This window comes from Rhodamnia argentea, chromosome 4, assembly GCF_020921035.1.
Source record: "Rhodamnia argentea isolate NSW1041297 chromosome 4, ASM2092103v1, whole genome shotgun sequence".
In the NCBI taxonomy this organism is placed as follows: domain Eukaryota; kingdom Viridiplantae; phylum Streptophyta; class Magnoliopsida; order Myrtales; family Myrtaceae; genus Rhodamnia; species Rhodamnia argentea.
The window spans coordinates 5,813,156-5,837,248 of NC_063153.1; the positions used below are offsets into that span (position 1 = coordinate 5,813,156).

Genomic DNA, 24,093 nt, shown 5'->3' on the forward strand with positions numbered 1-24,093 from the left:
TCAAGTGAGTGTAGAACAAAAATGATGGCACTCTAGTGATTGGAAAAAAAATTATGACATTCAAGAGAGCGTCGTTCAATGTTATGGTACCTGTGGTGTTCTTATCCCTCATGTATAAACAAAATATTTAGAGTGTCCGATAGTTTTGCCTGAAATTGCACAATTTTTTAATTAATTTCACTCATTTCATAAAAGTTAATCTTATCTTTAATATTCTGTATTTTGTTGCACCCGTTGACACATTAATCTACGTCACGAAACAATCTAAATGGGTTTACAATTTCTTAGATCGTTTATGAAACTGGACCATCAGAAATAATGTTATGGGTTTCAATTCCTAATATAATGTGGACATTTTCATCCTCCAAAATAAAGACAGCACGACTTGAATAAATGTGCAATTATACTATTCACCCCAGACGCCCAAATAGATTAAACCCCGACTAAGTAGGCCTCATCTGCTTCGGCTAGGCATAGGAGAATAAATACCATTCAGACCTAATTTTTAATTGCTTTATTATATTTAAAGTAAAGCTCATTTCGATATATTTGGATATAGTTTGATGGGAGTAGGTTGGAAATGAGCCAATTGGATGAAATAATGAAAATGGGTCAATTTGGTCCAAAGCACTATGATCGACAGACCTGACTTGACCTGACCCGACCCATTTGTCGCTAACCTTTTTTTTTTTTTTTCCTTTTTGGTCGAAGTCACCACCCATTAGAAAGGCACAATTCCGACAGCAGGAAGTCATTTTCCGGCAATATCCTTGCCCTAATCCAATCCCCTCCCCTACCAATGTAAGAAAATGGATTACCTTTGATCCAATTGTGAGAAAAAGTGGAGCCTCTAAGCAGTGGCACGGCTAACTGGCCTTTCCTCATCTAATCACAGATGTGGCCTCACCATCAATACCCGGTTGTCAATCACCACTATCACCAGAAAGTATGCGGTGATAGAGCCCTCTCTCTCCCCTTCTTGCCATTGATGTGCAGTAGGATCTGGACCATCGGTCAACCTCTTTTCCTCCTCCTGGTCCGAATCGGGAACAGAAAGTTAATCCTGGTAACTTTGTTGTTCAGGCGATATGAAGCCATGAAAGTGTGGAGTACTCCTCAGCAGGGAGCAACTTAAAACAGTTTCTGAAACTTGAGAATTAACGTGGCCATGATCAGACACTTCGCTGCAAAAACTATGTAACGTGTCCGATTGATGTTAACGGAGAGGGAATGGGGCTTTGTCATATTGTCGTTCAATGGTAAAATTCCATTCTAACTACTTTTTTTTTTCTATTGCCTTGTGGCGATCATCTCAACGTGAAACTTCAGAGAGCTGATGGATTGCTAGACCGCCGTAAATAGTCCTCTTGCGAGGTGGCACTTACACTTCGCATGGACTCTTCCTGGCCATACTGACAACAACTTAGATTGTCACTTATTATTGATTGAATGACACTAAAATTGCCACTAAACCTTTTACCGGGCCAGTCAAGAGGCCGGGAAAGCGTGGCAGCTCACTTTGCCTCTACGGTCCAGAGCATTGGATACATGGACTCGGTTACATTTCATTTCATTAAACTAAGCCCCATAAATTAGTACCTTTTTTCTTTTAGTAAACGCTGAGTTCCTGCAATCTTTTCCGATATTTATTGCTAAACATGCAAATCCATATGGCCAGGCATAAGTGTGTGCAAACAATAAAAGCACTTCGTAATAATAAACATATAGTTGAGGCAAACGTGCAAAAACCTGATCCATATTGGACAATATTAATATAATGCCTTGTTGTTGCGCTCCAGGACAGATCCCTGTTTCGCGCAACATTAAATACGATCCCTATTTCCATGAACCGTACGATTTATCCATCTAAATGAAGCCCTCGAATGAGTCCTTCGAGGCAAAAAAATTTAGTTGTAGACATCCCTCTATAAATTTTGTTAATGGCACAAAAACCGGTGAGCAGCCTGCTGCAAGCTCAAAACATTACTGTTCAAAGAAGCCACCAGTTATGACACGAGACTTTGTACCCACCCAATTCAATCTGAATAACAACAGCAGAGACATTAAGTCATCTTCCCTATATAGACCTTTTGATCTTTGAGACAATTAGATTAATACTACCTAAGGATATAGATTATATTAGATTCAGCAAAACTTACTTTCTCAAAATTTTAGAGTATGAAGCATTGGCATCATAAATTTCAACTTGGAAGACCATGGCCGTTCAACAAGAATCCACATCATTTTGGATTAACGCACCCTGCATCACAAATCAAAAGGAAGGAGAGGAGAAGGAAAAGTTACTCAACCATGTCGGTAACATGATGAGAAACCTGTTTTCGAAAGTGCTTCTGAATTTCAATTGAAGGTGCAGACATTTGAAAATTTCTAGTAGAGATGGAAAATGGGGAAAAGCAAACGGCATTGAAATCGAAATCACCACGTTCGCTTCTTCTAGAATCACTTCCTCAGCAAGTTGTGACCGATTCGAAAGGAATGTTTGACAAGCCAACACACATAATAGGTCGGTGCGAGTGGATCCCATACTCTCGCCATAGTTAAGACAATCTTCTCTTCTTTGTCAAAGTTGATCTGCTTTCCTCTGCATCTGTTTCGTTTGAACTATATTCATCCACGGTGTCTATTGAGTCGCCTTCGTTTGAGTCTGTTTCCTCGGGAAGCCAATTTGTTTCAACCCTGCGATCATCCTCCTGTTTCTCGAATATTAGACGGAATCCACACTTTTTAATGCTTCCTCGCCAAGGTCTGGCGCAAACTTGGAATTGGCTCCATTCATCTCGCAGAAGCTCCTGTATTCTTTGCAGCCGACCGCGTGGGAAATATTGAAGCCACACACGATCGGATTCCACTGAAAAAAAGCCATGCGTTCGCCGCTTAAAATTGGATTCCAGTGAACCAAAACGAAACGGTTCCCCAATCACCATTTTGCCATTAACAAACATTTGGATCTCACATGAAACATCGACCTCTTTTCCTTCCTCCAGGCCAAGAACAATGCAGAGTGCTAGTCCTAAAAACTTGTCATACAAGTCCTTGGGAACCCAGAAACGCATGGACCCATCTTTACTGTGCAGAAAACATTGTGGAACCTCTCCTCCAGTTAGGAACATTTCGACACTACTCTTCTTCGGGAGGCCCTATCATATCAAGCATTTAAAGTTAGAGAGAGAGAGAGAGAGAGAGAGAGAGAGAGAGAGTCTGACCTCGAGTAATGATACATCAGCCATCTTGACCCCCCTGCGGAATAATTCACCACATGAAGACAAGTCGACTTCAAGGCGGTTGGACGAGAGACTCGACAAATCTGGGAGTTTTTGTAGGGATTTGCAACCATTTGCTTTTAGGATACGCATAGTTGATGGAAGCTGAGGAATCTCTTGTAGTTGCTGGCATTTCCTCACATCCAACCAATCTAAAGCATGGTATTTTTTTATGGATGTTGGTAGATGAGTAAACTTGTTTTTCGAAAGATATAGGGTTTTCAATTTGGGAAAACTGGAAGAGCTCTCGAGGAAGTCTACTTCTGATAGGTTGCAGCCCCAGAGTCCTAGCGTCTTTAGATTTGGAAATCCTAAATGGCCATCGGGGTCGGTTGACTCCTCCAAGTTCTTTGGGAACGTGACCAAATTCGAGCAGCCTCCAAGACTTAAAATCTCGAGATTGTGCAACTTACAAATACTCGACGGAAGCCTTGCAAGGTTTTTGCAATAGCATAAAAACATCATCTTCACAGAGACAAGATTTTCAATTGATGTCGGGAGTTCTCTAATAGCCGTCCCTACCAGGTCAAGTCTTTCTAGATGTTCCATCTTTCCTAGAATATCGGGGAACTCCTCAAGTTTAGAGCAACCCCAGAGACTAAAGGTTTGAAGAGATTTTGTCTTGAGTCTGTTGGGAAAGATTCTAAGATTAGAGCACCACATTAGCGACAAAAATTTTAACTTGTCAAGATACCCGACGGATTGGTGAACCTCCACCAAGCTTTTGCACCCATCAAGATTCAAGCTCTCCAGATTTGGAACCGATGATAGGTCCGGAACACTAGCCAGGGACTCGCATTCACTGAAATTTATGGACTTCAACTTTCTAAAATTCTGCAAAAACATACCGGTGCAGTCATTAAGCTCCGCAAAAACTTATAGCTATAAAAATGGAAAGCTATTCATCACAAGGGCTTACGTTAAGCGGGCCTCCTAATTGTTTGATACGACTTCTGTGAAGATCAAGTCGCACAAGCTTCCTAGGACCAGAGCCAAATTCTAGATTTGGCGCATTGGGCCATTTAAGCCATCTTAGCTCGTTAGGGAGACGTACGGGACCTTGTGAAGAGATATGCACTTCAAGCAAAATGAGCATTCTCAATCTTTTCATGTTTGTGAAAGCATCAGCGCTGATAGTTATGTCTTCCAACTTGGGGAAGTCCAATACTATGGCCTTTATTGCATTCGTTCCCTATTCATAATGGAGAAAATGTAGTGGTCACAAAAAATTTCAATGAGATTTACATTGACTGTTCAAATCAGAGTAATCTAAAATGTGTGATATAGCAAACTTTACATAAACAAAATTTACCGTGTCTTCACGTAGAATTTCCACGACATCTTCAAAAATCCATAATCTACTGCGTTTCCCGGGATCATCGGGGCATTCTTGATTAACAACATCCTTACCCATCAACTGAATTAAATCATGCATTTGCAGGGTCCCATGCTCTTTTATTATCAAGGACCGCTCGATGAGAACTTCTATTCCTATAGTTGTAGCAAAATCGCAGCTGTCAAGAACTTCTGTGACGTGTTCTATACTTTTCCCCTTGAAGAAGCATGCAATATCAAGGAAAATCTCCCTTTCGTTGTTATCCAATCCATCGAAGCTTATCTTGAGAATTCGATTGATAGTTTGGTCAGGACTTCTGGAGAGTTTATCCAGTGTACTTTCCCATGCAAGCTCCTCTCTTCCACATAAGAACGAGCCCAACACTTCAAGGGCTAACGGCGGGCCGTTAGCATAACGCATTGCTCTATTTATGAGATCCCCTGGTATCTCAACTTTCTTGCTACTTCGAAAGGCATGCCGACCAAAAAGGTCCCGTGCTTCATCGTCATCTAAAGTTTCAACTTCATAAACACAATTTATGCCGTGAGAAGTTAGCACATGTTTATCTCTTGATGTAACAATGATTCTACTTCCTTTGCCAAACCAATGGCCATCTCCAGCTAACGCATTCGGTTGATCCAACTTGTCCACATCATCAAGAACTAGAAGAACCTTCTTGCAACAAAGTCTTTCCCGTATCAAAGGAATTCCTCCGTCCACAATATATACCGTCCGGTTTCCACGAGGAAAGATCTGTGAAAGAAGTTTTTGTTGCAAAGAAACTAGACCATTGCTTTCGTTCGAAGTTTCTCTTACTTGCCCCAAAAAACAGGTACCCTGAAAATATTTCTCAATATAATTATATAGGGCTTTAGCAATTGTGGTCTTCCCTATGCCTCCAGGTCCCCATAGACCTACCATGAGAACATCATCATCACCCGTCTCTTTTTCTAACAATGATATCACTTCCTGAACTTGGGAATCTACTCCGACCGGATACTTAGCAACATGTAAGGGTGCACGCTGTAGATGAATTGATAGTTCCTCTACGATGCGTTGTATGAGCTCCGCTTCATCTACGATAAGCACTCAAAAGAAAGAGAAATATGTTTTAGCATGTCAAAGCCATGGCAGGACATCGACCTCTAACGTCATAACGAAAATATTACAAGAGGATAAGCTAATAATGACATGAAAAGAACTGCCACATTTGGGTGAACCTGCGGCTAGATCCGTAAAAGGAAAATTGCGAAGAACCTGCGCCTCAAGACAACAATAACTCGAGTACTATGAACCACACTTTTTTTATCTAAGACAAAATTTCCCATTATCTACGACAGCAAGACAGCAAGAATCGAATTCAAAGAATCTGTTGGCTTGAAGTTTTAGTTATTCGATTTTTGTGTCTACTGCCAAGTGTGTCTCCGCTTCGTGTCTTCAATCAAGAGACCGGTTTGGCAATATCCATGTCTTTTCTATTCTCGGGCAATTAAGTTAATTGTAGCATCTGTAATTACTTTCTAAAATCAACATTTATGGGCATGAAAGATGTTGATGTCTCGAATTTTTGGCAAGAGCAAATATGTGCAAATAGGTTTGTGAAAAGTTTGGAACCGGGAGGATCAGTTGGACAATACAAGGCTTTCGTGGCGGGATTAGAGGTGCCTGGTCTCTAGACCAGGCCAGATTGCCAACCACTGGCCTGTAATGGCTACTGGCCTCGCACCCAGCCAGACAAGCATGAGACCAGTTAAAAGGGATATATTGAGTTCATCAAAAGGAAAAAACATGCTTACCCCTTATGAAATTCCCACCCAGACAAGCTACCAGCATCGAGGAGAGCCTTCTTCCATCTCTTCACTTTCCCCGAACCCTTTCTGAACTTTGACTCATGCTTATCCATGGCTTTTTCATAACTCTTTCTTGGTGTTCTCACTTCTCTGGGTTCCACTTTGTAAAACAGGGGAAAGACCTCAAGGTCTCTTTGCTCCTTGCACTCCATAATTTTGGCTAACTCTTCCAAGCACCATGTCGAGGAAGCGTAGTTCTTGGTGAAAACGATGACCGCAATGCGCGATTCCTCGATCGCTTTCATAAGCGCCGGGGATATTTGCTCTCCTTTCCTGAGCTCCTCGTTGTCCATGAAAGTGTGTATTCCTCTTTGATCGAGACCCGCATAGAGATGACTGAGAAAGCTGTCACGGACATCCGTGCCTCTGAAGCTCAGGAACACATGGTAATACCTTTTCAGATTTGAAGAAGAAGAAGAAGAAGAAGCCATCGAAAGCGCTAGTGGTTGATGTGCTTCCGCAGAATGTTTACTCTCTGACCGGGGTTCCCAACTCTAGCTCTCATGTACGTATTTATTTGTTCTTGGACATAAAGACTTTCTGGAATCACGTGGGCCATTTGGTGGATGCCATCTCACTCCCCTTTTGCTTTAATTACTTTTTGTTCCTTTTCCTGTTTCTCTCTTTCGCGGGTAAACTTGGATTTTTCCTGGAAATTTCGGTATAGCTGGAATGGTGGTGATTTCATTGGGATGAGTTTTGTTGCGATGCGAATACCAAGTATCTGTTCTAAAAGAAAATGTTTTTATGACAGTGCCATCTGAGACTGTACAATCTCAATCGTAGATCCATACATCATAACTGCATGTTTGGGATAAAACACTCATTGATTGAAAAATCGTGTAGTCAGAAATAACCGACGGTCTTGTCAGACGATTAGGGTAGCGACTCACGCGACTAAATTGACACAATTAAAAAATTTAGGACTAAATTGGTACGAATACTATTTATGACTTTTCTAACGCTTTCTGAATATCTATAGCGCCTAATATTTATAAAATTGCAAAAAAAAAAAAAAAAAAAGACCAACGATAGCATCTTCTGGATACTATAGTGTGTTTGTTGGATAAAACAAGTGTTGATCCTTTCGTTATTAGTAAAATTATTACCTCAATAAACCAATTCCTATAATTTCCGCAACTTCATATTTCATTTCGTGTCTTGCAATGTCAAAGGCCAAATTAAGGACCCAGCGGGGGCACACAAGAAGAAGATTCCATATGATTTCTAATGGCTAATAATCAACACTAAAATTATATGGAGTTTTCCTAGCATCCACTCGCTCATGGATTCTTGCTCGCCATTGGTCAAATGCTGCATTCATCTATTAAAAATTATCCACGTCAGTCCTAGACAATCAAAGTTGATCGAAAGGACTGAATTAATACGAAACCAATAAATTCAAAATTGAATTAGCATAATTTCAATAAATTTAAGATTTTTTTTTCAGATAATTTTTCTTTCATTTATCGTCCTTGGATTCTTTATCGATCACGTGATGTTTGTACGCGTATGTGGAATTTGCGTTCCTTCTTTTATCATTTCGCACCCAGCGGACTCCCAACTTTTCCCAAAAACCTAATGAACATCTTTTGTCAATTGCGTGGTAGCTTCGCATCACTCGCCGAGGAAAGAGCCGACCCTAAAACGCGTGAAGGAGGAGGCGGACCCCTAGAAGCAAATGAACGAAGAGGGGACTTTGACTTGTTCATGCACCCATGGCCGGTTAAATGAAAAAGGTTAATTATGCCCATACGTGTACATACGTGGGTCCATTCCTCCATCATTTGGGGACCTCTCCGCTTTTATGTGGGGGCTACCGACAGTTGCGGAGCAGCAGATGGCTCGCGAAAGCAAGACGCTGAAGGATTTAACTCATCAAATAAAAAAATGCTAAACGATTCTATTGATCTCATCGATAGTTTAAAAGCTCGATTTTTTAATGATTAACACTGTCGAGAACCGACCCTAAAACGCGTGAAGGATTTGGTGGATCTCCGAAAGTAAGTGAACAGAGAGGGGACCTTCATAAGTCAATGATCTCCTTTTGATCTTTTCAATGCGCATCCCGGCATTCTTTCTTTCCATCGCCGGTGCCCATATTTTATTCCCCCTAATAGCAAAGCTTTGGATTCTTGCTATTATTTTTATTCCGAGGGTAGAATGGGCAACCAGCAGGTAATTGCTCCTCCGAGGACGAAACGACCCGGTCCAACGAGGGACGGAAAGCTCTGAACGGTGGAGCGACTTCGAGCATGCTTGTGGAGTGGCGAGCCGGATCACTCACGAAATAGGAGGAGAGTAAGTCCCGAAATTTCATACGTGAAATTAGAATTAATTCGCAAAATGTGCCTATTGATGTAATGGCATCCTTTGGCATTGTAACTTCGGTTACATAAGTAAATTACCAAAAGAATGATAACTAAGTGTCACGACCCGAACCCCGCAAGCTCGTCGACATCCCACCCGGCCACGCTTATGTACAGTTCTCCAGGATCCAAAGGCCAACAAATTCATGCGGAAGCAAAAACGAATCCTCGTACATAAACAATTAACATCTCAATGACTTGGGACGGTAAAACAAACTTATGTACATATATACATAACTGCTACAAACTCATCAGCCTAGGGCTTCGGGGGCCACTGTACAAGCTCGTGACCACCTATAACAAAAAGAGACGTGGTCAAAGCCCGCTACACAACCAAAATACAGCACTCTACAAAAGTTGAGAGGCCAACTATCATAGGCCTCGTCCTCGCTATCCGGCACAATCTTGTCTAAGGCTGCCAGCTCGTCCTCATCCAACTGGGTACTCTGTCACCACGGTTTCCATGTCCCGCGGGATCCCGAACCTTTGAGGCGGGTCGTTCATTGTTGTGACGGAGGGTCTGAAAAACAACGAACCCACGACGGGGTGACATAAAATCTCAGTAAGCTAGCCCCTAATCTTAGATTAGGGCTCTAGTGCCTCCAGACACATTTTCGGTGGACAATTTTCAACAACTTTTCTTTCTTACTAAAAATTCCACAATTTAATTCCAGAAAATTCCGTTCTTTCTCCAAAAATTCCCACACCTTCTCAAATATTCTACGTTACTCCCGTTTCGGCGTTCCACGCCTCCATCTAACAATAAAATGTTCCACATGCTCCGGGGCCCGCGTTTAACGCATCGGGCCATAATATAATTATCCACATTACTCCGAAAATTTCACGTTACTCCGAAAACATTCCATGCTACTCTAAAATATTCCACGTTACTCCGGAATATTCCACGTTACTCCAGAAAGATTCCACGTTACTCCGAAAATTCCACATTACTCCAGAAATATTCCACGTTACTCCGAAAATATTCCACGTTACTCCACTGACATCATACAAGTTCACAACCTTGAGCCTCGGACATTTATAGAACACGGCTCTATATATATATATATATACCGGGGTCTCGGATACAGAGGAATACGACCCATAAATCTCGGTCTCGGACACATAGGAACACGACCGGATTAAGTCTCGGACAATTAGTCGAACACGACTCACTTTGGTCTCGGACGACTTAATTGAACACGACTTTCACACTTTCTCGGTCTCGGACAATCGGACGAATACGGCTCACTTTGGCCTCGGACGACTTGATTGAATACGACCCTCACATTTTCTCGGTCTCGGACAATCGGACGAATACGGCTCACTTTGGCCTCGGACGACTTGATTGAATACGACCTTCATATTTTCTCGGTCTCGGACAATCGGACGAATACGGCTCACTTTGGCCTCAGACGACTTGATTGAATACGACCTTCATATTTTCCCAGAATAATTCGGCACCACGTGATTCACTCACGTTAGAGAATTAGTAATTCGGGATCACCCGATTAATTCACACTAATCCTAGGACTAATCCAGACTATCCGATCAATTAATACTACCATAGTATCCAATCCACGCCAAGCGACCATATTATGCTAACGTAGCAATATATAAATAATGTACGATTAAAAATTATACTAACGTGAGAATTTATCGGGGCCGAACAATAATAATTTTCTAACGTGCAATTAATTCATGACTACAGTACTAAACTATAATAATGCCATATTTAATTAGCACCATGGCATAACAACATTTTGTCACATAAAAAGTAACTATAGTTAAAGTATAATCTAACCATGGTTCAAAAATTAACTAGAGTCAATAACTAACCTAACCATGATTAAATAATAGCATAAAGTAACTCTAGTTAAGCATAAAGTAACCATGGTCCAACTTTGACCAAACAATTATTCTCTTGACCTCACTATTCATGCAAGAACACATTTCTCTCTCCTTCCTTCATTTGCATTTTCGGCCAACTCCATGAACTAGCACAAAACCAACCCATTTTTCACCAAAATCACTCAATCTATAGTCTATTAGCAACCTAGATACCTAATCTAAGGTTAGGGAGCAACTTACCACTATTTTAGCAAGTTTTCTGGGGAGAAAACGGGTGGAGAATCTTGGTTCCAACCGGCGGCTCCGGCGACTCCTCGTGACCGGCCTTAACCCACGGAAATCCGGCGACTACGAGTAGCTCACGGCGGTAATCGAGCTCCAGCAGTTCAAGGCGACACCGGCGGTTGTTTGAAGAATTTTCGGTGAGGGAGAGAGTGAGCAAGGGTGAGTTCGGCCAAGAGAGGGAGTGAGCAAGAGAGAGAAAGTGAGCTAGAGAGAGAGTGGTTTCTTGAAAATAATGAGGAGGAAGAAGACCAAATAATAAATAATATAAGTTGAGAATAATTAATTATGCCCACAAAGCCAAGAGGGAAAAATAATTTTCTCCCCACATTGACTAGTCAATCTCGGCCAAAAGGAAAAATGACCAAAATACCCTTCGTTCCAAGTGAAAAATGGGGTATTTTTCGAGGGCAAATAGGTCCTTTCCCATACCCAGTCCAAATCTACTTTTCCTGAACCTCTTTGGGACGAACCGCGAAGGAATTGCACTCGGGAGGAGGAAACGTCCAAAATTTTTATTTATTGGAACCCCTGAAGGTCCGACGTCAAATTCTGAAGCTCGATTCGCGATCAATCTCGATCGATAGAATTTTCAGCGTATCTCAAACTAACGGGTGGCTTTTAGGAGTTATGCGTATCGACCCGTGATAAAAATCACGTTTAAGAATTACTCGAGCCATGGCGACCTTGGTTGTCATTCAATTGCGAGGGTCAATCACTAGTCCCGATGGACACAATCGTTAGAAAATAATTTAGGGACGTTCGGAACCCATACGAGGTCAAACGGAATCACCCGTGATCCAAGCGTAGGGTATTATCCAAATCGTTCCTTAATCATTCTAGGATCGATCTATATTGGTCCAGAATATTCCCTCGACAATTTTCATGGCCAAAGAGTCAATCCATGATCAAGTTCTTAGGTCCACGTACTTGATTTTCCTAGCTAGCCATTCCCATTTGGTTAGTCTGCTCGAGAGAGATTAACTCCGAGTGAGATTAGACTGAAATACATCAATGAGACATTTCATTTATTCAAAGCTTCGAAAGTGAGTCGGAATTCGGGATGTCACACTAAGCATCTTCCTTGAAAATGATTTTCATAGAAACTAAAAAGATATTTTCTCTTATCATGAAATTTTCAGTCTTTGAACTTTTACTTTTTATTTAATTTAGAAAAAAAATCACCAAAAATCCTAAACTATATCCATCATGTCACGTTTATCCTAAACTATTTTTGTAACGTGAAAAGCCTCGAGCTTGTATACGCGTGACACATTCACCCCAAATTTTTTCTCGAAACACTAAAAACCTCAAACTTATACCCATGTGACACATTTAACCTCATTTTATTTTCTTGTGACACCAAAAATCCCAAACGTGTAGGCATGTGATACATTGACCCTAAATTTTAAGATAAATATATGAGTTTAGAATTTTTTTTTCTTAATAAAAAAAATTTAGAGTAAATATGTCACCGGGTACAAGTCTGGGTAAATGGGCCACATGAGAACAAGTTTTGGGTTTTTCACGTCACAAAAAAAGATTTTGGATAAATATGTTACGATAGGCATAATTTAGGATTTTTTATGTATTTTTCCTTAATACGAAGCATGAATAAATGGTTAAAATTCTAAGAGCATCAAATTTAAAAAAATTGTATTTTTTTTTTTTTTGCTTTTTAAGGATTTCGAAATAACATTTTTGTATTGGCAAGAAAATCATGAACAACTTTTTAAAAGTTACCTCTAATGGGCTTTCACTGCATTATTGAAAACTCATTGGACCATGCAGAATAAGCTGCTAATAATGACTTTAATAATGGAATCCCTTTGAAATGTTGTGTTGAACGATAGAATCAGTTTGAATTCAAGATTATCCAATCAAATCTTTATATTGAAATTCCATATCCGCTATGCAATTTATACAAATGTTAATATTTAACACAGTAATTCCAGCTAATAATTTATGGGCTTTTCAATTAAGTTTAATATTCTTCTGAAAATAATGTCCTTTTGGAAAGAAAGAATGCCGAGATGCGCATTGAAAAGATCAAAAGGAGATCATTTGTCTCCCATAAAAACAAAAATAAAAATAATGTCTCTACGACCCAACTACGTACATCCGGTGTTCAATTTATTTTTCTTGTTCTGTACATAGTTGAAGCAAATATACAAAAACCTGATCCATATTGGACAATATTAATATAATGCCTCGTTGTTGAGCTTGAGGACAGATCCTCGTTTCGCGCAACATTAAATACAATCGCTATTTCCATGTACTGTACAGTTTATCCATCTAAATCAAGCCCTCGAATGAGTACTTTAGGGCAAAAAATTTAGTTGTCGACATCCCCCTATAAATTTTGTTAATGGCACAAAAACGGGTGAGCAACCTGCTGCAAGCTCAAAACATTACAGTTGAAGAAGCCACCAGTTATGACACGATAGTTTGTACCCACCCGATGCAATCTGAATAGCAACAGCAGAGACATCAAGTCATCTTCCCCGCATAGACCTTTTGATCTTTGAAACAATTAGATTAATACTACCCTAAGGATATAGATTATATTAGATGCAGCAGAACTTACTTTCTCCAAATTTTAGGGTAGGAAGCATTGGCGTCATTAATTTGACTAAGAGCGGTAAGAGAGGCCTATCTGATAAATTTCACATAGCAACTTGGAAGACCCATGGCCATTCAACAAGAATCCACATCATTTTGGATTAACACACTCTGCATCACAAATCAAAAGGAAGGAGAGGAGAAGGAAAAGTTACTCAACCATGTCGGTAGAGATGGAAAGTCCTGAATTTCAATTGAAGGTGCAGACATTTGAAAATTTCTAGTAGAGATGGAAAATGGGGAAAAGCAAACGGCATTGAAATCGAAATCACCAGGTTCGCTTCTTCTAGAATCACTTCCTCAGCAAGTTGTGACCGATTCGAAAGGAACGTTTGGCAAGCCAACACACATAATAGGTCGGTGCGAGTGGATCCCATACTCTCGCCATAGTTAAGACAATCTTCTCTTCTTTGTCAAAGTTGATCTGCTTTCCTCTGCATCTCTTTCGCTTGGACTATATACATCCACGGTGTTTATTGGGTTGCCTTCATCTGAGTCTGTTTCCTCGGGAATCCAATTTGTTTCAATCGGGTGATGGTGTTGGAGCACAACCCCGCGATTATCCTCCTGTTTCTCGCATATTAGACGGAATCCACACTTTTTAAAGCTTCCTTCCCTATGTCCGACGCGAACTTGGAATTGGCTCCATTCATCTCGGAGATGGTTACGTAATTCCCACAGCTGACCGAGTGGGAAATATTGAAGCCACACAAAATTGGATTCCGGTGGACCAAAGTAAGACGTTTCCCCAAAGCCACACGTTTCTACAATCACCCTTTCGCCATTAACAAATATTTGGATCTCACCTACAGCAGAGACCTCTTTTCCTTCCTCCGGGCCGGGAGCAATACAGAGTGCTAGTCCTAAAAACTTGTCATACAAGTCCTTGGGAACCCAGAAACACATGGACCCATCTTTACTGTGCAGAAAACATTCCGGAATCTCTCCTCCAGTTAGGATCATTTGGACACTACTCTTCTTCGGGAGGCCCTATCATGTCAAGCATTTAAAGTTAGAGAGAGAGAGAGAGAGAGAGAGAGAGAGAGAGAGTCCGACCTCGAGTAATGATACATCAGCCATCTTGACCCCCTTGCGGAATAATTCACCACATGAAGACAGGTCGACCTTAAGGTAGTCGCACGAGAGTCTCGACAAATCTGGGAGTTTTTGTAGGGATTTGCAACCATTTGCTTTTAGGATACGCATACTTGATGGAAGCAGAGGAATCTCTTGTAGTTGCTGGCATTTCTCCACATCCAACCAATCTAAAGCATGGTATTTGTTGATGGATGTTGGTAGATGAGTAAACTTGTTTTCTGAAAGATATAGGGTATGCAAGTTGGGAAAACTGGAAGAGCTCTCAAGGAAGTCTACTTCTGATAGATTGCAGCCACCGAGTCCTAGCGTCCCTAGATTTGGAATCCTAAATGGCCATCGGGGTCGGTTGACTCCTCCAAGTTCTTTGGGAATGAGACGAAAGTCGAGCAGCCTCCAAGATCTAAAAACCGGAGATTGTGCAATTTATAAATACTCGACGGAAGCCTCGCAAGGTTTTTGCAATCACCTAAATCCATCCACTTCACAGAGACAAGATTTTCAATTGATGTCGGGAGTTCTCTAATAGCCGTCCCTTGCGGTTCAAGTTTTTCTAGATGTTCCATCTTTCCTGGAATATCGGGGAACTCCTCAAGTTTAGAGCAACCCCGGAGACAAAAGGTTTGAAGAGATTTTGTCTTGAGTTTGTTGGGAAAGATACTAAGATTGTAGCACAATTCTAGCGACAAAAATTTTAACTTGTCAAGATACCCGACGGATTGGTGAACCTCCACCAAGCTTTTGCACCCATCAAGATTCAAGCTCTCCAGATTTGGAACCGACGATAGGTCCGGAACACTAGCCAGGGACTCACATTCACTGAAATTTATGGACGTCAAATTTTTAGAATTCTGCAAAAACATACCAGTGTAGTCATTAAGTTCTGCATGTAGTTATAGATATAAAAGGGAAAGCCAATCATCACAAGGGCTTACCATAATTTTGCCTCCTAATTGTTTGATATGACTTCGCGGGACATCAATTACAACAAGTTCCTTTGGACCAGAGCCAAATTCTAGATCCGGTGCATTGGGCCATTTAAGCCATCTTAGCTCGTTATGGAGACGTATAGGACCTTCTGAAGAGATATGCACTATAGACAAAATGAGAATTCTCAACCTTTTCATGTTTGTGAAAGCATGAGGACTAATAGTTATCTCTTACGCTTCGGGTGAGTCCAATACTATGGCCTTCATTGCATTCGTTCCCTATCCATAACAAAGCAAATTCAATGGTCACAGAAAATTTCCATTGAGATTTTCAGATTAGTGTAATATGAAAAATGAGATGTAGCAACATTGACAAAAACAAATTTTACCGTATCTCCACATAGAATGTCCAGAACATCTTTAAAAATCCATAATCTGCTGCGCTGCCCAGGATCATTGGGGCATTCTTGATTAACAATATCCTTACCCATCAACTGAATTAAATCATGCATTTGCAGGGTCCCATGGTCATTTGTTATCAAGGACCGCTCGATGAGAACTTCTATTCCTATAGTTGTAGCAAAATCGCAGCTGTCAAGTACTTCCTTGATGTATTTTATTCCTTTCCCCTTAAAGAAGCAAGCAATATCGAGGAAAATCTCCCTTTCGTTGTTATCCAATCCGTTGAAGCTTATCTTAAGAATTCGATTGATAGTTTGGTCGGGACTTCTAGAGAGTTTATCCAGTGTACTTTCCCATGCAGGCTCCTCTCTTCCACATAAGAACGAGCCCAACACTTCAAGGGCTAACGGCAGGCCGTTAGCGTAACGCACTGCTCTATCTATGAGATCCCTTCTTATCTCAACTTTCTTGCTACTTCGAAAGGCATGCCGACCAAAAAGGTCTCGTGCTTCATTGTCATCTAAAGTTTTAACTTTATACACAAAATTGATGCCATGAGAAGTTAGCAAATGTTTATCTCTTGATGTAACAATGATTCTACTTCCTTTGCCAAACCAACGGCCTTCTCCAGCTAACGCATTCGGTTGATCCAACTTGTCCACATCATCAAGAACCGGAAGAACCCTCTTGCAACAAAGTCTTTCCCATATCAAAGGAATTCCTCCATCCACACTATATACCGTCCAGTTTTCACGAGGAAAGATGCGTGATAGAAGTTTTTGTTGCAAAGAAACTAGACCATTGCTTTCGTTCGAAGTTTCTCTTACTTTCCCCAAAAAACAGGTATCCTGAAAATCTTTCTCAATACAATTATATAGGGCTTTAGCAATTGTGGTCTTCCCTATGCCTCCAGGTCCCCATAGACCTACCATGAGAACATCATCACCCGTCTCATTTTTCGACAATGATATCACTTGCTGGACTCGGAAATCTATTCCGACCGGATACGTAGCGACTTGTAAGGGTTTACGCCGTAGATGAATTAATAGTTCCTTTACGATGCACTTTACTAGCTCCGCTTCATCTCCGATAAGCACTCAAAAGAAAGAGAAAAATGTTTTAGCATGTCAAAGCCATGGCAGGACATCGACCTCTAACGTCATAAGGAAAATATTACAAGAGGATAAGCTAATAATGAGATCAAAAGAAATGCCACATTTGGGTGAACTCGCGGCTGGATACGTAAAAGGAAAATTGCGAAGAACCTGCGCCTCAACACAATGATAACTCGAGTATTATGAACCACACTTTTTTATCTAAGACAAGATTTCCCATTATCTACGACAGCAAGACAGCAAGAATCGAATTCAAAGAATCTGCTGGCTTGAAGTTTTGGTTATTCGATTTTTGTCTCTACTGTCAAGTGTGTCTCAGCTCCGTGTCTTCAATCAAGAGACCGCTTTGGCAATATCTGTCTCTTTTCTATTCTTGGGTAATTAAGTTAATTATAGCATCTGTAATTAGTATCTAAAATCAACATTTAGGGGCATGAAAGATGTTGTGTCTCGAATTTTTGGCAAGAGCAAATATGTGCAAATAGGTTTGTGAAAGGTTTGCAACCCGGAGGATCAGTTGGACAATATAAGGCTTTCGTGGCGGGATCCGAGGTGCCTGGTCTCTAAAGCGGGCCAGACTGCCAACCACTAGCCTGCAATGGCTGTTGGCCACGCACCCGGCCAGACAAGAACGGGCGATCGGCCCTACGGTGCTGGCGGGCCAAGGCCGAAGACGATGACTTTAGGATAGATCCGATAGTCCGTGAGTAGGGTAAAATACGAGATGAAAAAGAAAAGCATGAGAATGAGATCAGTTCATCAAAAGGAAAAAAGGCATGCTTACCCCTCATGGAAATTCCACCCAGACAAGCTACCAGCGTTGGAGAGAGCCTTCTTCCATCTCTTCACTATGTCCGAACCCTTTCCGAACTTTAATTCATATTCAGCCATAGCTTCTCTGTAACTCCCTCTTGGTGTTCTCACTTCTCTGGGTTCAACTTTGTAAAACACGGGAAAGACCTTGAGGTCTCTTTGCTCCTGGCACTCCATAATTCTGGCCAACTCTTCCAAACACCACGGTGAGGAAGCATAGTTCTCGGAGAAAACGATGATCGCAGCGCGCGACCCCTCGATCGCCTTCATAAGCGCCGGCGATATTTGCTCTCCTTTTCTGAGCTCCTCGCTGTCCACAAAAGTGTGTATTCCTGTATGGTCTAGACCGGCATAGAGATGACCGACGAAGCAGTTACGCACATCCGTGCCTCTGAAGCTCAGGAACACATGGTAATTTCTTTTCAGATTCGAAGAAGAAGCGGCCATCGAAAGCGCTGATGGTTGATGCGCGTGCTTCCGCAGAATGTTTACTATCTGAATGAATGGGTTCCCAACTCCTGCTCTCATGTACTTATTTATTTGTTCTTGGACTTAAGACTTTCTGGAATCGCGTGGGTTGGTGGATGCCATCTCTTCCCTTTGGCTTTAATTATTTTTTGTTTCTTTTCCTGTTTCTCTTTCGCGGGTGAAATTGGATTTTCCTGGAAATTTCGGTAGAGCTGGAATGGTGGTGATTTTGTTGCGATCAGTCTTGTTACTGTGCGAATACGATAGATTATACGGTTCCTGATAATATTATTAGCGAAGCATTTTCCTCTCTTGAATATTTATATTGCCTACCATTTATAGAATTGCAAAAAAAGGAAAAGACCATCGATAGCATCTTCTAGACAGTAGAGTGTGTTTGTTGGATAAAAACAAGTGTTGATCCCTTTGTTTTTGGTAAAATTACTATCTAAGAAAATCAATTCCTAGGATTTCAGCGACACCATATTTCTTTTCGGGTTTGGCAATTTCAATGGCCAAACTAAGGACCATAACATCGCGACCCGCTTCACATGAGAAGAAGATTCCATATGATTTTTAATGGCTAATAATTAACACTAAATAGATGTGCATGATACGAACATAGTTAGGATGAAGATCACGGTAAAACTATATGAAGCTTTTCCAGCACCCTCTGGCTCATGGATTACTGCCGCTAATGTGAAATCATATCACACACATATATATATTATTAAATATGTTTCGAGTTTAAATGATTTATAATATATATATATCGATTTGTTAAATCTTGTTAAAAGAAAAATCCTTTTAATTGGCGTGCAGTGGACGCTACAAGACGAAAAAGAGGGGCACACCTATTTTATTATATTTCTATATGCACGGTCAACTTTGGATTACTGGTCTTTTTGATGAGAAAAAGAAAGCTTGTGGGGCCCCCGAATAAATTACAGGAAAGAAAATAAAGAAGGCGTTTTGCTTCCTGCTGGTTTTCTTCGCCGACGCGCCTGCTGCAACTAGGGTGTGCAAACTAGACCGGACCGGCCCGGACCGACCCGGGACCGGCCCGGACCGGCCGGGTTGGTCCGGTCCTTGAGGTGGATGGTCCGGTCCCCGGTCCCAATAAATGGGACCGGTGAGTAGGCGGTCCGGTCCTCGGGTTTCTTGTATTGGGACCGGACCGGCCCGGCCCGGCCCGAACCGGACCGCCAATAATATATTATTATTTATATATAAATATATACAATTGCAAAAAAAAATTGAAAACAAAACAGAATAATAAAAGTCCATTGCCCATTTTTTTCCCAACCTTGCACGGTTGCACTCTCCTCCTCAAGACTTTTTTTTTAGTCTTATTTTCCATCTTGTTTTTGGTCATCTTTTCTCTTTGCAGGCTTTTTTGAGTACGGTTGGTGATGTTTTTATCATATAATGGATGGATTTTGTATTGAATTCGAACATTTTGGTCAAGTTCGTCGATCATAAAAGTCATAGTGAGTCGCTATGTTTTTACCATGGCATATTTTATTAAGTTGACTAGATTATCAATAGTTAGCGGTCCTCCTCGGGCGGGACCGAGACCGGACCGGGACCGGCCCGGACCAGGACCGGCGGTCCCGGTCCGATCCTTGGTCCCGAAAATATGGGGACCGGGACTATGGTCCGGTCCCCGGTTCCATGCCGGGACCGGACCTGCCCGGACCATGCACACCCCTAACTGCCGCCGCATGACATGCAGAAAGGCCAAGTCGCGATGACGCGAGTTCTTTTATATTTGAATTATTTATTTATAAACACTTTGCGTTATTTTATAACTATATAGTTATTTTGTAACTATATAAAATTTTTATTTCAAAAAACTATTTCTCTTCCTAAACTATATAGTTATTTTGTAAAATTTCATCCTAAATTGAAGACTAATTTTCAATGCACACTTAAATAATTTAAAATACTTTATTTTTTTAGTATGTCATAAATGAAATACAAACTTTAATATTTAATATTTGAAGTTCGATTGAAGTATGGGACAGTTCCTACATTAAGAACTCATTTTTTTCTTTAAATATTGCATTGCCCAAAATACATACAAACATAACGACCAAATAACCAAATTATCAACTGACAAAAAAAAAAATTATTCTCATTGATACGAAGTACAAGTCCTTTATTGTCATTTTGAAGCTTCTATCCTAAATCCAAGTGGGTGTTTGGCTCCAGCTCCACGTGCGGCTAGTCACATTTTTAACGCACGACTACGAGTATATATGTTATTATCCGCATGTTGGATGCCCTAATCTTCTGCAATATTTTTTATAGAAGAGTGAAATCTAGGAAATTTAGGCCCAAATTTATGAAAATGAGATTAAACTAGCCTAATCTAAGCTTCTTCTATTTTTAGGGATTTTCAAAATTTTTTGTATTTTTTTAAAAATTTCCAATTTTTTTCAAAATTTTTTATTTTTATTTTATTTTATTTTTATTAGGTTGAGGGAAAAATGATGAGAGAACCGAAAGGAAAAAATAAGAGATGTGAAACTTTATTCTGTTTTGTAATTCTCAAAAGTGATTCTTTTTTCGAGAACTAACTTTTTTTTTTGTTCTAGATTTTACTCTAAAACTGATTTTAATTCTCTAAAACTGATTTTGGGAACAAAATTAGAATCAAAATTATTTACGTTACCAAACAGGATTTTCATCTTTCTTTTTTTTGTTTTAGGGAACAGAATTAGAGAACCGGAATGGTTCTCATACAGGCCCTAAATGATTCGATCGATCTCCTAGATACTTTTCTTGTCGTGATTTGATTGATCTTATTGAATCACATCACTCGAGGAGAGAGCTGACCCTAAAATGCTTGAAGGACGAGGTGGACCCCTAGAAAGCTGGGTGAAAAAAAGTTGTTTGGAAGGGATGTTAGTAAGTTTTTCATGTGGTAAAATTAAAACAAAGAAGAAGAAAAGGTAAGAAATAATTCAAAATCAAAAGTGAGCCCAAAAGAAAATCTAATCAATTCAATGAGATAGGAAGTGTCGGAAGCCAATAATTGGATGGATATAGCGCGAGCCATTATTTATTATTTATGTTGATATTCAAGTTTTGAGTTTTGAGTTCAGGGACAGAAAAGGGGTTGGGCTCACGCGGAATCAAGTTTAGTTTGGGTTTTGAGTTGGAAGAGCATGCTTCGGGGAGCAATTAGTTGGCACGGTGCAAACTAAATTCCATGGTTTTTGTCTAACCAAACTTAAAAAGACAAGAACTGCTGTTCGATGATTTTACAAGGTATCCACAGCATAGGAGTACGGCATTGAGGAATCCACCGCAGATAATGGAAGCCCCAGCGCCCCAAGGAAAATAAACATGAAATGATGGGATTGCGTATTTAAACCAAACTAAAATTGATTCCAAGTAAGCCGGAGCCTTTTCTATCTCTTAACTCAAGACCAAAACTAAACATTAAACAAGGACTTGCAAAAAAGAAAACAAAAGGGGGGCTTCGCCCCATAACATATGAAAAGCACGCGGGCTCTGTTTCACAAACGACGACGAGGAGGGTGTGTGCTGAAAGCACAATAAACGCCCACAAGAAGCATCCCACGCGATCTCACTATGGACGACTCGCAAGTGACAACCTATCACAACTACAACTCGTGATGACACTCTAACAACGACCAGCCACGGCCACGACCCGGATGGCTACAATAGCGATGTGGTGGTCTGCTGTTGTTGTTTTTATGAATTTTTCTTTTGGAGTTTGGATTTAGGGATTTGAAGAAGAGGAAGAATAAGAAAGGAAAGCGAGGGGAGAGAGAGAGATAGTGAGTGCCATTTGGGCCCGTGGGCCCGGAACCGGCCCGTTGACCAGCCCGGAACCGGCCCGTTGACCGGGCCCACGGTTCCGGAAACGTGGGAACCGGCCCGGAACCGGCGGTTCCGGGCCGGTTCAACCGAAAAAAAAAAAAAAGGTGGGCCCGGGGCAGAGCCGTTGGGCTCTCGCCCGGCCCCCGGGCCCGCTTTGGGCCGTTGCCAACGTGCAACGGCCAATTTGGCCGTTGCTTTTTATTTTTAAAAAAAAATAATAATAAAAAAAAAATGATTCTTGCCTATAAATACATATGCTTCCCCTTTCATTTTTGTCACAAATTCTCCGAACAATCTCTCGAATTCTCTCTGAAATCCTCTCAAATCGCTCAAATTCTCCCAATTCTCTCAATCCCGATCAATTCTCTCAAAAAATGGCAAGTGGAAGCGGAAATGCTGACAAGGGCAAGATGGCTATGGGAGATTCCGAGTATCCCATTCATGAATACGATCCTCGTGAGTATGCAAGTTGGGAAGACGACGACGATAATATCAACTATGTCCCGATTCCGAACGTCGAGCACATCCCAACACAAGAAAGTCTTCATCCTCCCACCGGTGTCGAAGAAACGTCAACGGCAAATGAGCCGGAACGGAAGGGCCGAGATAATACATTGGACTTGTGGCTACACTTCGACAAGGTACGTGATGAAGTCGAAGGTAAGTATAATGTAAAATGTAAATATTGTTCGCAAACTTATAAATTCACGAAAGGAGACGGCTACGGAACATTCCGTCGGCATTTGACGAAAAAACATCCAACGCAAGCGGGGATCGACAATACGCAACAACAAATTTCCGGGTACGCCACTTCTAAGCCTCATCCTTTATTTCGTTTCACTTGAAGCACTTTATAAACAAACATTAGGTGAATATGTTGCCTTTGATCATGCTCCGTTTAATACTTGGTGAAAATTTTAATATGAAATATTTGATAAATACTGCGTTGGTTCCATAAGCGCCAACTATTCCAAAAAATACTCTTAAACGCGAAGTTTTTCATCTTTATAAAAAAGGAAAAAAATCTTTAGCAAAATTTTTTGCGGAATTCAATGGACGTGTGCATATAGGTAGCGATATTTGGAGTGATCCTTGGCAAATTCATTGTTATATGGGTGTCACGTGTCATTGGATAGATGACAATTGGATGATTCAAAAAAGACTTATTGCATTCCGAGTTTTTGATGAAAGCCATTCGGCTCATAATATTTATAGAATAATTAGGCAAGTTTTAGAAGAATATAATTTAATAAATAAAGTATTTTCAATTGGTTTTGATAATGCCGCCGCAAATACCGCTTCTATTCCCGAATTAGAAAATATTTGCAAACCCACTTTTGGCGGACAATTTTTTCACATTAGATGTGCTTGTCATGTTTTAAATTTATGTGTACAAAATGGTTTACGAACTCTTGACACTTCTCTCGCCCCAATAAAAAGTGCAATTAAATTTTTATGGAGTCGTCCCCAATGTATGAAATCATGGGGAAAATTTTGTAAACAAAATGGGAGAAGGCCAAGAAGATTTCCAAAAGATATTCCGACTCGTTGGAATTCTACGTACGAGTTGCTTCGGCAAACTTTTGAATATAAAGATTTATTATGTATGTTTATTTCACAAAATATTCCCGAAATTACTTTACTTCCTCAACATTGGGACGTTTGCAAGAAAATTTTAGATATTTTGAAAATTTTTAATGATGCTACTAAGACTTTATCTGGTATTTATTATCCTACAACGCATTTATTTTTAATAGAGTGTGTTAATATTAGTAGTGTTTTTAGTGAATATGAAAAAGATACCGAATTAGGTCAAACTATTTTAGTA

At 40.5% G+C, this 24,093-nt stretch overlaps 3 protein-coding genes and 1 long non-coding RNA gene across 4 annotated transcripts in view; all 4 read right to left on the reverse strand.

The window, feature by feature from the left end:
• Nucleotides 1-7,121, reverse strand: part of LOC125314673 (TMV resistance protein N-like) — a 416,296-nt gene extending 409,175 nt beyond the window's left edge. Inside the window, exons 1-4 of the mRNA XM_048277530.1 lie at nucleotides 6,445-7,121; nucleotides 4,594-5,705; nucleotides 4,201-4,473; nucleotides 3,225-4,115 (exon numbers count right to left, since the gene is read on the reverse strand). Of these exons, the coding sequence (XP_048133487.1) occupies nucleotides 3,225-4,115; nucleotides 4,201-4,473; nucleotides 4,594-5,705; nucleotides 6,445-6,898 (2,730 nt within the window). The 5' untranslated portion in view covers nucleotides 6,899-7,121. The remainder of the gene's footprint in view (nucleotides 1-3,224; nucleotides 4,116-4,200; nucleotides 4,474-4,593; nucleotides 5,706-6,444) is intronic.
• Nucleotides 1,729-2,689, reverse strand: LOC125314523. Its single transcript, XR_007197984.1, has 2 exons — nucleotides 2,441-2,689; nucleotides 1,729-2,121 (listed from the first exon to the last, which is right to left on the reverse strand). It is a non-coding gene; the product is annotated as an uncharacterized LOC125314523 (long non-coding RNA).
• Nucleotides 7,122-15,656: 8,535 nt separating the features above from the next.
• LOC115733716 (disease resistance protein RUN1-like) lies at nucleotides 15,657-16,946 on the reverse strand. The gene is made up of 2 exons (XM_048277532.1): nucleotides 16,002-16,946; nucleotides 15,657-15,891 (listed from the first exon to the last, which is right to left on the reverse strand). The coding sequence occupies exons 1-2, from the start codon at nucleotides 16,944-16,946 to the stop codon at nucleotides 15,844-15,846; spliced, it is 993 nt and encodes a 330-aa protein (XP_048133489.1). The 3' UTR covers nucleotides 15,657-15,843.
• Nucleotides 16,947-17,909: 963 nt separating this feature from the next.
• On the reverse strand, nucleotides 17,910-18,504 carry LOC125314674 (disease resistance protein Roq1-like). The gene has a single exon (XM_048277533.1). The coding sequence runs from the start codon at nucleotides 18,468-18,470 to the stop codon at nucleotides 17,910-17,912; it is 561 nt and encodes a 186-aa protein (XP_048133490.1). The 5' UTR covers nucleotides 18,471-18,504.
• Between the last annotated feature and the right edge of the window lie 5,589 nt (nucleotides 18,505-24,093).

Excerpts from the sequence above, each read along its gene's own strand:
- LOC115733716 (XM_048277532.1), bottom strand. The coding sequence starts at position 16,946 with ATGGTAGGTCTATGGGGACCTGGAGGCATAGGGAAGACCACAATTGCT. Across the intron at positions 15,892-16,001 it reads ACATTCTATGTGGAGATACG|GGAACGAATGCAATGAAGGC; the intron begins GTAAAATTTGTT and ends TGTTATGGATAG.
- LOC125314674 (XM_048277533.1), bottom strand. The coding sequence starts at position 18,470 with ATGAGAGCAGGAGTTGGGAACCCATTCATTCAGATAGTAAACATTCTG.